This window comes from Malus domestica, chromosome 09 (genome assembly GCF_042453785.1).
Source record: "Malus domestica chromosome 09, GDT2T_hap1".
NCBI lineage: Eukaryota > Viridiplantae > Streptophyta > Magnoliopsida > Rosales > Rosaceae > Malus > Malus domestica.
In genome coordinates, this window is record NC_091669.1 from 29,818,862 (window position 1) to 29,831,710 (window position 12,849).

The 12,849-nt window shown below is 39.9% G+C and overlaps 1 protein-coding gene across 1 annotated transcript; it reads left to right on the top strand.

Annotated features, from left to right (window-relative positions):
- Nucleotides 1–10,095: 10,095 nt before the first annotated feature.
- Nucleotides 10,096–12,717, top strand: LOC103426766 (reticulon-like protein B17). The gene is made up of 8 exons (XM_008364845.4): nucleotides 10,096–10,869; nucleotides 10,965–11,115; nucleotides 11,222–11,296; nucleotides 11,392–11,533; nucleotides 11,627–11,696; nucleotides 11,811–11,876; nucleotides 11,974–12,096; nucleotides 12,441–12,717. Exons 1-8 carry the CDS (start codon nucleotides 10,344–10,346, stop codon nucleotides 12,635–12,637), a joined length of 1,350 nt encoding a protein of 449 aa, XP_008363067.3. The 5' UTR covers nucleotides 10,096–10,343; the 3' UTR covers nucleotides 12,638–12,717.
- Nucleotides 12,718–12,849: the final 132 nt, after the last annotated feature.

The window sequence follows — 12,849 nt, forward strand, 5'->3', positions numbered from 1 at the left end:
AACTTAAGTTAATGGGCTTGACGTTCGAAGCCCATTGGGCCTTAAGGTCCAAAACTATCCCAAAGTCTTTAACGAACTTATTCGTTTGATTAATTAACATATTAATTAATCCTTGCCATAAATAAATGATTAAACCATTTAATCATTCTTACTCATTTCCGTTTAATCTCCAATCTCTACCTTTTATGGTTTGCGATCCATTAGGTTCCTTTTAGCGAGGTAGTGGGCGATTAAAACCATTTTACGTCGATTGTGAATTGAAACTATTTTCAATTCTCCCTTTAGTGATTATTCACGTTTAGGGCTTCCACAAACCATGAGTGACACCTAGCAGCATATCATGGTCATCCAAGCTAATCAGAAGAGGTTAGAGAACCTATTCAGTTCGAGATTACAAATGCAATACGGTCCTTCTCTAATCTAATACTCTTGACCACATTGTTTGGTTTGATAGTTTATTTTCTCATGTCTACTATCCAATGTGTGTCTTGTGCTTATATGATTACCTTGAATGTGATTTGGAACGCATTCCCCAATCTCATTCATACTCTGGCCAGAGATTCAAATCATATCAGAGAGTATTCTCCTTCAAGCGACTTGAAGGTTAGAGATCCCTTGTTGCGCATTCACTTGTCTCCATAGCTAAGCGGCTTGACCCCAACGATGCCGTGGACACCCTCCTGATGGAGTGACTTTGACATAATCAAAGATTAAGGTCTTAACCACAAGACAACTATGATGCCTCAGGTCAAAGGATTAATTTGCATTATCCCAACCATGAGTTCTCATGTGACATGGAATATGAGAACTCTTCGTTGATCGCGTTCAGTGAACTCATTCTCTATTGAGCACCTACCGTACTTGTCTTGATGTCACACACACCAATGACTCGAGACTAATCACTCTCCCTGAGAGAAGACATAGTACGTACTGATCTTAACGGACTGTCAACGCCCAATTGGCAATCCTATGATCAGGAACGTTTAGGATGTGTCTACGAAAGAATGGTCTCATGAATCTAACTTCATTAGATTACATTCTCCCAATCACATATTCCTTGGACTTTATCGTTTAAGCATATAACATTTATATGAGACGGCTCAAACAATAATCTTTGCCCTTTATATGTAAAACTAGATTAGTTTAACATGTGAAATGTCCGTAAAGTATCATCACATGATTGGCTTTAGGGCACATTTCCAACACTTAACTCTTACCACTTTCTGTTTAGAAGTTCACACTAGTAATATGATTTTTAATTATTCGTATGTTTGCTATATTTGTCGCTTCCGCACTATGCACATGGCTACGTCATTCTCACGTGACGGCCAACATGCCTTGACCTCAGTTGGGGTGTGTCAGGGCGCCTCAGAAATTGTGAGTTTCTTTGTTGATATTTTAGTTGTCATGTACATAATAGTATTTTGCAACTAATTGTTTTTATGTATTTATTGCATAGGGTGACAAAGCAATGGCAATTTACAAGATAAGAACTACACCAAAAAATCAAGCTTTTAAGTTGCATCATGCTTGGAACATCCTCAAGGATTGTCCGAGGTGGGGAATTGATGCGGATCAACAATGGGAAAAATTATTTCATAGTGAAGCCCCACCCCCAAATGATGTCAATGAAGGTGTAAATTTTGCTGACAATGAAGGTGTCGAACAAATGACCTCAACTTCTTTTGCAAGGCCCCCGGGTAGAGATAAGCAAAAGGAAGCAAAGAGAAAAGGGAAGTCCCAAGATCCAATACGTGCACAATTTGCTAGCGAAATGGTAAGAATGAATGAAAACCATATCTCTTGGCAAGAAGAATCGGCCCAAATGCGTTTGGCCATGAAGGAACAAGGGGATAGGGAGCAAGAAAAATTCAAAATTAATTTGATGATGGAGGACCTTGACAAATACATTCCAAAGAGGAAGAAATACTTACGTGGTAAGCAAAAGGACATTTTACGAAGGGATGCTACACGGAGTATATTTCAAGATGACGATTCATCTCACTTCACCCAAGTCCATCACCAAGTCAAGATGGTGGATATCATTATTAAGTTTATGAGTTTTCGATTGTATTAAGTTTATGTGGTTTATTAATTGTCTTTTTTTTTTTTAAGTTTATGTGATTTATTAATTGTCATTTGTATTAAGTTTATGTGGTTTATTAAATGTCATTTGTATTAAGTTTATGTGGTTTATCATGATTTTCATGTATTGATTTAGTGATTTTTCAAAATTTATCAGAATTTAAATATTTTTAGGTTAAAATGTTCATATAATTAATTTAGGATAGTCTACATAATTTTTTTTTTTTAAAAAAAAAAATAGCCTTAATTCATTTTTTGATAATCTTGGGCTAAAATTTTAGGCCAGAAGGGTTGGAGCAGAAAAACTGTTTCTGGGCTAAATATTTTTAGGTTTTAGGTCACCATTGGAGATGGTCTAAAAATCAGCATAGGGAGGAGGGCCTGACCCACCAACAATCAATAACGAACCCTAAATCAAAGATGTTGCCCCAAATCAAGGGAAAACCCTTGGGTGGGAGGGGGTGGGGTCATATTTCAAAATTAGGGCGGAGGCTCCTATGAAGTCATGAAACACTGGTTGCCCAAAAGGGTGTGGGAGAAGATAGGGATGTGCAACGATTATGGCGGGCGGGTAACCGTGGTTATTTACCCATAACTGTTTATGTTCATAACCGCATAACCGTTTACCTGTTGGGTAATTGCATAAACGGTTATATCCATACCCATAACCGTTTATAAACGGTTAACCATACCTATAACCGTGTACCCATTTAACCATAACCGTTTACCCATTTAACCATAATCATTTACCTGTTTTTGAACCCATTTATCCTTTTTTACCCATTTAACAATTTTTTCACCTATCTACATGTTTTTTTTAACAACTTGAAAATTACTTAAAGAAAATTTTGTCATAATTTTTTTTTCTGACAATTAAACACCGTTATAGGTACATTTTAGTATGCATTTCCCTATTTTAATCATTTAAATCCTCATACAATTCCAATTATTGAAATAATAGTTTACGAACGATATTTTTCTACTACACCCAAGCAAGTCTTTAATTATAATCCATATGATTACAAAGTAAAGCTTCTAAAAACAAAAAGTAATCATTATCTTAAATACTAGATGATTCAAAGCTCCAAAATATTCCGAAACTAAACACTTTCGAACACTAATACTTTAGCACGTTCAATCACAAAGTCTCGTCAACTCGTTGTCATCAAAAGAGCCTTACAAAAGAAATGACTACTGATATGAACTCACGACATGTTGCAGGTGAGGTGGGCAGCTTAAATCCCCCAGAATCCAAAGGTTCAGAGCAAAAAGAACAGGAGTGTGATTCCACAAAAAAATGAATGTATTTTACTTCTTGTAGTTGGAGGCCTACCAGATAAGCAATGCCTGGAAACTGGTATGATAAAACATGAAGGGACAAAGACCTATCTCGACCTTTGCAAATCAAAGAACAAGATCGAGCTTATCGTTCCTCGTCGTGCTTCAATGAGACTAGCTGGATATGAGCGGGGGACGGGATGTTTGAGACTCTAAGTCTAGAGGAGAGATTGAAACTTTATGATTTTTATTATTATTTTTTAATTTACATATAATAAATTAAATGGGTAAATGGATACCCGTTGTAATCGCAGGTAATACCCATAACCGTCCATTTAAATTTCACGGATAAACAGTTTTTGCCCATCCCTATGAGAAGAGGTGTTGGTTGCACTGATGAAGAGACAGGAACAGAAAAATAAGAAGGGAAGGTCGCCGGAGGAATCTAGCCAGAGAAAAAAGGAGTGGAGGAAAGACTTGATGAAATTGAGGTTCCACCATAAAACCAATTGACAATATAGGGAGTAACCTAAGACCATATAAACACATAGCAAACCTTGTCCCTCATTGATGTGGGACAACTCTCAACACATCACCGCACGTGTGACGGATTTTCAAGCCTACATGTGGACAACAACTGGGTGACGTGGAGTGCGTGTAGCCGTTTGACTTCACATGAGGACGACCCACTCTGATACCATAATGAAATTGAGGTTCCACCATAAAATCAATTGACAATATGGGAAGTAAACCAAGACCATATAAGTACATAACAAACTCTGTCCTTCACCAATGTGGTATAACAAGTTGCAGCAATCCTAGAATTTTTCATTTTTTTTTCTTCCAAAATATTATAAGTTGCCACAATCTGTATCATCAATATCCCATGTACATGTAATCACAGACAACAATATTATGGTGTGGTACAACCTTTTGACACCATTCTCCAAACGTTATAACAATTTTTTTTTCTTTTGGGAAAAACAATAATATATTAAAATGCCTTTGTAAATTGTAAGATGGTAATTAGGGAGTAGCTGAAATGCTTTTATAAGCCTTTTTAGTCTCCAAAAAGATGGACTGTCATCACGAATCCATCAACTGATCATCTTTTTAATTAGGAGAAATTAGGTTAACATCCTTCTTTTTGATACTCCATTGATTAAAATTTTATTCATTTTCAATTTTTGATCAAGGTCCTTGGGTATTAATAACATAATTAATTATTTGAATAATAAAATATTTTTATTCTCATGCTTGAGCCCTCTAATCTCCTGTTTGAGACTCATCACTTCAGCCGCCAATGATTCAACTTGGCGGGTTCGAGCAAATAGGCGTTGGGCCATATTAGACACAGAACCTGCACACTGAACACTGAGAGCCAGCGAATCCTTAACAGCTAACTCATCAGACCGTTTGGAAAGTAGTCTGTTATCTTTGGGAGTGAGAAGGTTCCTGGCCACCACCGCAGCGGTCATATCATTCTTCATCACGGAATCCCCAACGGTAAGCGGACCAGTAGGGGAGACGAAGGATGGGCGCCATATGTTGTCTGGAGAAGGCGGGGCTGCCTCTTCAACAAGGTTCAAACGACGGTCGGAGGGGCCAGACATTTTCAAATGTGTTGAAGAGAGAAGAGGTCGGACAAATCAAGATCTTATAAGTGCAAGAATGAAGCTTCTACTGGTGGAGATTCAAGTGTGCTTTGGAACTTAATGCCAGCCCCTATAAAAATCTGCACTCGACGGAGCTTCAGAAATCGAAGAGGCGCCTGCTCAGAAATCGAAGAGGCGTTTGCTTTCTCAAAAGTTGGGCTGCTTAGAGATCACGAGGGTTGATCTCAGAAATCGAAGAAGCGTTTGCTTTCTCAAAGTTGGGCTGCTCAAAGACCACGAAGGCCGATCTCAGAAATCGAAGAGGCGCTCGCTTTCTCAAAAGCTGGGCTCCCCAGAGACCACGAGGGCCGATCTCAGAAATCGAAGAGGCACCTACTTTTCCAGCCTTGTCAGCACCTGTCACACGCACACTCAGCTTTGCGGAAATTATGGGCATTCTGTCGAAGACTTCTGGGGAAGTAGAAAACACATGAATCTTACTGTTCAATCACCCACTTCCCACACGCAACAATAGCTCATGGGTACCACAGATAACTTTGCCAAAGTTCTCTGCCAAAGTTGAGCACGTGAAGCTTGCAGCTCCCACTACATCGCTCTGACCAAGAAGGGTAAAAGAATAGCAAAGAAACAGCACTAACAAAGTTTAGACCCATAAATTTTGAAGGTCTAGCTACCATATTATTACCCACAAGGGTAAAGGAACAGTACCACTGCTGGATAATTGGAAAGTCCCTGTGTGTCAACCTCTGTGCTTCGTGGCAAGGTAGACTAGCAAACATGCCCAACCTTTACTCACATTCGAGAAAACACTCCCAATAAGATTGCTTGCTCCAAAATCGAAGAGGCACCGTCCTCCGAATCTCGAGAGCCAGACTCCCAACATGACTACTTTCTTAAAAATCGAAGAGAGGGTAAAGGAACAGTACCATTGCTGGATAATTGGAAAGTCCCTGTGTGTCAACCTCTGTGCTTCGTGGCAAGGTAGACTAGCAAACATGCCCAACCTTTACTCACATTCGAGAAAACACTCCCAACAAGATTGCTTGCTCCAAAATCGAAGAGGCACCGCCCTCCGAATCTCGAGAGCCAGACTCCCAACATGATTACTTTCTCAAAAATCGAAGAGACACTGCTCCCCGAATCTTCGAGAGTCAGACCCCCAGCATGATTGCTTTCTCAAAAATCGATAAGGCATCGTTCTCCGAATCAATCGAAGAGGCGCTCGCTTTCTCAAAAGATGGGCTGCTCAGAGACCACGAGGGCCGATCTCAGAAATCGAAGAGGCACCTACTATTCTAGCCTTGTCAGCACCTGTCACACGCACACTCAGCTTTGCAGAAATTATGGGCATTCTGTCGAAGACTTCTGGTGAAGTAGAAAGCACATGAATCTTACTGTTCAATCACCCACTTCCCACACGCAACAATAGCTCATGGGTACCACATATAACTTTGCCAAAGTTCTCTGCCAAAGTTGAGCACGTGAAGCTTGCAGCTCCCACTACATCGCTCTGACCAAGAAAGGTAAAAGAATAGCAAAGAAACAGCACCAACAAAGTTTAGACACATAAATTTTGAAGGTCTAGCTACCATATTATTACCCACAAGGGTAAGGGAACAGTACCATTGCTGGATAATTGGAAAGTTCCTGTGTGTCAACCTCTGTGCCGCGTGGCAAGGTAGACTAGCAAACATGCCCAACCTTTACTCACTTTCGAGAAAACACTCCCAACAAGATTGCTTGCTCCAAAATCGAAGAGGCACCGTCCTCCGAATCTCGAGAGCCAGACTCCCAACATGACTACTTTCTCAAAAGCGAAGAGAGGGTAAAGGAACAGTACCATTGCTAGATAATTGGAAAGTCCCTGTGTGTCAACCTTTGTGCTTCGGGGCAAGGTAGACTAGCAAACATGCCCAACCTTTACTCACATTCGAGACAACACTCCCAACAGGATTGCTTGCTCCAAAATCGAAGAGGCACCGCCCTCCGAATCTCGAGAGCCAGACTCCCAACATGATTACTTCCTCAAAAATCGAAGAGACACTGCTCTCCGAATCTCGAGAGCCAGACCCCCAGCATGATTGCTTTCTCAAAAATCGAAGAGGCATCGTTCTCCGAATCTCGAGAGCCAGATACCACAGACCACTTTTTCAAAGTGCTCTGACAGAGTTAAAACATGTGAAACTGGCAGCTCCCACTACCGTGCTATGACCAAGCAGGGTAAATGAATAGCATTACTACTTGTTGTTAGGGAGACTCCTATATATGTCGACCTCCATCCCCAACGGACAGGCAGACCTGCAAAAATGCTCAACCCTTCATCATATCTGAGAGGGCACTCTCAACGAAGCCTTTCGAAATATTCAGCTTTCTTTCCCCCCGATAATACCTCTGCAAACAAGCTATACTAGAGCAAGAATATCTCATATCATCAGGGTTAAAAGTAAGAGTATCCCATATCATGCTTTTTCCCTATCTTTTCCTTTGGCCTTGTTTTTACCTGCAAGACAAGGAGAAAGAGAGCAATCAGTCAGCACTTGGAATCAAGCTTCCAGCCAGGAACTGACTGCCTGGAACCCCTTACCTGATTACTTACCTGGCATTGCTCTCGAGTACTCATCTTCAACATCTTATGTTTCTAGGGAAGATTCCGCATTTGCTTGAGGAACAGATAGGGCAAGTGCGAAGGATACAAGGAAGCATGTGGAGACAAGCGTAACAGCACACGTGCCGATACATCCATTACTCTGTCAAAAGCAAAAGTATCCCATATTAGCAGGGTGGAACGTACTCTAGATTTGATGGACTTGTTTTGACCCTCAAATTCTTCAGTCGGCCTTATACTCTAGAGGAAACCAGAAAACCCTCCAGCTCAGTTCAAGAATAAGCCTGTGGAAAGTTACTTCTTCAAAAGCAAAAGTATCTCATATCATCTCTTCTCATTTTTCTTCTCTTTATCCTTCATGCTGCTGCAAGATGGGGAGAAGGTGAACAATCAGTCGGAGCTCTGATTGCTTACCTTGTCTATCACCTCTTTCAGCAGACCCCCTAGCTCGGCGACTTGGGGGACTCCTACTACATGGTTTGTATCGCGCTTGACCAAGCTTGAAACTACAAGTAAGCTTCAAGTGAAATTGATACATTACCTTGTGCATCTCCACCAGTTAAAGATACCACCCCTGGATGGAGGAAGAGTACTTCCAGAGAAGATGCCACATCTACCTATGAGACAGATAAGGCAAGTCAAGACGACACCACACTCCGATACTTAGAAGTTTCGTGATTACGAGATCATTCTCCCACAATATTTCCTAATGTCATTTGTACTAAATCATTCACTTGTACTCACTAAAGGAGAGCTTGAACCTATGTACTTGTGTAAACCCTTCACAATTAATGAGAACTCTTTTATTCCGTGGACGTAGCCAATCTGGGTGAACCACGTACATCTTGTGTTTGCTTTCCTATCTCTATCCATTTATATACTTATCCACACTAATGACCGGAGCAATCTAGCGAAGATCACAAAAAGCGACCGTTTTCGCTACCTATGATCTATCTTGCAAGAGAACGGAGAATTAGATGGAGATCTCAACCATAGAATACGAGCTGGATGGATGAAGTGTAAGAGTGCATCCGGCGTGTTGTGTGACCGTCGTAGGCCACTGAAGCTCAAGGGAAAATTTTATAAGACGGCAATAAGGCCAGCGATGTTGTATGGCACAGAATGTTGGGCGGTGAAACATCAACACGTACACAAAATGGGTGTAGCGGAGATGAGGATGCTTTGTGGGATGTGTGGGCACACGAGAAAGGATAAGATTGGGAATGAGGATATCCGAGGTAAAGTAGGAGTAGCCGAAATTGTAGGAAAGATGAGAGAAAATCGGCTCCGGTGATTTGGACATGTGCAAAGAAGGCCGACTGACGCTCCGGTTCGAAGATGTGACTACGGGACAGAGGTTCAGGGCCGAAGGGGTAGATGAAGACCTAGGAAAACTTTGGAAGAGACTCTAAGAAAAGACTTAGAGTACTTGGATCTAACGGAGGACATGACACAAAACCGAGCGCAATGGCGTTCTAGGATTCATATAGCCGACCCCACTTAGTGGGAAAAGGCTTTGTTGTTGTTGTTGTTGTAGTGTTAAAAAATGTTAAAATTAGTATATTTATATTTATGGCTAAATTTTTTTATCATACATTATTATTTTTAGTTTGTACCAATTTTCTTTTCATTTTTAATTTGTACCCATATATTAGTTTCTTTTTGTGCCCATATTTTTTGAAGTTTTATTTGTGTTTGTACCCATGTGTACACCGTCATGTAACATTGTATATTTAATCAATGATAGAAAAATTACATATGGTATATTTATGTTTTATGCCTAAACTTTGTATCATATATTTATATTTTTAGTTTGTACCCACTTTTAATTTGCAATTTTTTTTTAAAATTTGTAGTATTTTCTTTTTAGTTTTATTTTGTACCCATGTATTAATTTCTTTTAACACCTATATTTTTAAAAAATTCATTCGTACTCATAATTTTTTAATCTTTTATCTGCACCCTAATTTATTTATAATGTACCCATTCTTCTTTATTATTGAACCACTTTGTTATATGTGAAATGTACCAATTTTTCTGTAAAACGTACCATTTTTTTAACACTATGGATACATTCTTTGCCATTTATTATTTCTTATTTTTACATAGTTTTTATCCATTTATTCAATCAAAATGTTTGAATTTTTTTTATTGTAACCATTTCTAATAGTATTATAATGAGGGATTTTAAATTTATAGGATTATAAATCTCATAAAATATCAAACAATTAATGTCAAAACTATAAAAATATAAATATTAATTGTAATATAATGAGGTGTCCAAAGTCAAGGGACTTTGATCAAACTTTGAATACCATTAAAGTTTTAGTCAAAGAATGTTAAGGATTAGGGACCACATCCAAAGTATCCCTTTTAATTACAATTATAAAGATAGAAAACTTGATTCAACGGACCAGTGAAGCTACCAAAATAGTGGCAAACAAACGACACTTCAAATTTCCTGCCGTTGTAGTTCACGGCCCCACCATACCCGCAGTTAAAATTCAAATGCCCCTAACGGCTACAATAGATAGAGACCCCAAACCCCGGATTCCATTTTCAAGAACCAAGAAGCAAACCGAACCCTAAACCCCAAAAATCGAAAGTCTTCTCCACAAATCTCTTAAGTAAACCCAGAAATCTTTCCCTTTGAATTGAAACCATAAACCCTTTGATCCAGAAACTGCTATCTTTCATTAATACCCAGAAAATCTGATCGTAAACGCATAAATAAAACCCATTAATCAAAATCTGATCTGATGGATTCAACGGCTATATCGACATCAACGACAACACCCCCTTATCATCTTCATTCTCGGTCCGAGCCGCCGTCCCGAGCCAAGTCAGCCTCACGCCTTGCCCAGTGCGAGCATGTCCCTCATCTCTCTCTCGGCCTCATAAAATCATCACCCAAGATGACTCCATCGCCTTCCACTCATTCCCTCAAATCTTCCGAGTCGCTACCTCTTCGCGAGCTACTGCTTCTTTCGCCTTCCCCTTTACGAAAAAGATCCAAGACCCGTCTCACGGATCGCCTTGAAATGGCTGACGATCCTGTAGTCGAGGTTCCAGGGCTGCGCCGTAAGTGCAAAAGCAGAGGCTCGCAGATGGGCCTACTGGGTGCCTCGCCGAGGAACCGGAGGTCGAGGAGGAGGTCGGAGAATGAGGTTCGAGAAGAGAAAGTCTCGGGCTTGGTGGAGGAGGTTGCGAAGCCAAGAAAAAGGCGGTCCAAGAAGGAAAAGCTGGACTTGGTTCTCAGTTTGCCATCCCCAAGTTCATCATCAAGTAAGTCCCAAATGGAAATTGCTCTCTTTTCTTTTTCGTTCTTTGGTCTTTACATGTTTCTCAGGTTCTTGTGTTTTCACTGTTTGGTTTTGCAGTCGATGATGAGTATCGGGGTAGTCTTGATCGAATCGGGCAGCTCATGACTGATCTGATTATGTGGAGAGATGTTGCAAGGTCGAGCCTTTGGTTTGGTTTGGGGTCGCTCTTCTTCCTTTCCTCTTGCTTTGCCAAAGGAATCAACTTTAGGTAACTACTAGTCTACTGCTACTCTCATTCACTTTTCCCACATTTTTCCTATTTTAATTTTAGCCTATAAAAAAACATCTAATCTTAACCATTTCAATCATTTCAGCATTTTCTCAGCGATTTCCCAAATTGGACTTTTGTTTTTGGGTGCTTCATTTGTCTCCAATTCAATATGTCAAAGGTACTTGTTGTTTCCCTTTCGGCCACTCTTTTCTTTGTTTCAGGGGGCTTTATTTGTATCCAATACTCATTCTTTTATTTCGGCTTAATTCACAGAAATAATACCGAAAAGAAGTGTGATCTATTACTCAAAGAAGGTGACATTCTTGGTGTGGCCAAAAGGATACTACCTGCTGTAAATCTTGCCCTATCAAAGACGAGAGCGCTTTTCTCCGGAGAGCCATCCATGACCCTCAAGGTAATGACAAACAAAACATTAAGGCAGTGTTTGAATTTGGAATTGCTTGCTTTGCATGATTAGTAATGGAAGCTCAACTTTTCCGAGTTACAGGTAGCTCCATTCTTTCTTCTGGGAGCAGAGTATGGGCATCTTATAACATTTTGGAGGCTCTGTATGCTTGGTATGCCCAACTTCTAATCAACCAACTCTGTTGTTGATTATTTTCTGTTGCTTTACTTGTTTCGTGTTATAATGATGATCATGGTGCTAACTCTTTGTGTGAAATGATGGCTAGCTTTTTTTATCTGCTTCACAATCCCAAAACTATACTCATGCTACTCCATTCAAATCAACCAAAAAGGTATCCACAATCCACCAATCTACTTTAAAGTCTATTGAGTCTGTCGTTATAACTCATCAGTACTGCGTGTTAAACTGAGTGTAATTTTGGTATGCAGTTGACTGCTTGAAATGGTGGGTGTTGGAAGCATGGGGGGCTTGCTCACACAAAAGGATTGTAGCAGCATCAGCAGCCACAGCTTTTTGGAATCTGTCCTCTGTCAAAACCCGTATTTTCACAGGTAATTTTATCGCACTGCAGAATTTTCTGTTTCTGGAACAATCCACTTTCAAAGATGCTGAAGGAAAAAGCACCTCACTATTGGTTTTGCCTTAATTTGTAATCTTTGAAACCTTTACCAACTCGTGGTTTGCTGACTAGTAACATAAATAGATCAATAAGATGATCAAATTACAAGGTACAAATACTTCCGTGAGAACTAAAAAAAGTCATTCATGTTATAGCTTCTATTTGCAGTCTCGTAGGAGAAACAAATGTTGCTTTTGCCTAAAGATTCTTCCAGCATCATTGTGATTTACAGTAACTATTGATTCTTAAGTGAGAAGTTGTATATTACCTTTGCAGCATTTATATCTCTTGTAATTCTTCGATACTGCCGGCAACATATGGTGCAACCGATGGAGACTGAGGAAGCAGAAGTGGAGCAGGAGCAGCATCACAAGGCATTAGCAGTAGCTGGAGTGGTGGGAGAAGTGGACGCGGACAGAAAACAAGAGCAGAAACAGGCATTAGTAGTTGCAGAAGTGGCAAGCAATAAGTAGTTTCAGTGACAATGTGTTTGTTTGTACCTGATGACAACAAATATTAACTGATCAATAACAATATTTTTACATCTAGAAAATAGTAATTGTTTCAACTTCTTTCATTTTGGGTGCCCTCATCGTCAGCTGTGGCAATTGCTAAAAACCGGAATATCAAGGGATTCTGCTTAGATTTTTCGGTGTCATAGACTCATAGATGACAAAGACAGGAC

Bases quoted from the DNA above. Each gene is read 5' to 3' on its own strand.
- LOC103426766 (XM_008364845.4), top strand. From the start codon at position 10,344: ATGGATTCAACGGCTATATCGACATCAACGACAACACCCCCTTATCAT. The intron at 11,297-11,391 runs GTACTTGTTGTT...CTTAATTCACAG, and splicing joins TCCAATTCAATATGTCAAAG to AAATAATACCGAAAAGAAGT. The intron at 12,097-12,440 runs GTAATTTTATCG...TTACCTTTGCAG, and splicing joins CAAAACCCGTATTTTCACAG to CATTTATATCTCTTGTAATT.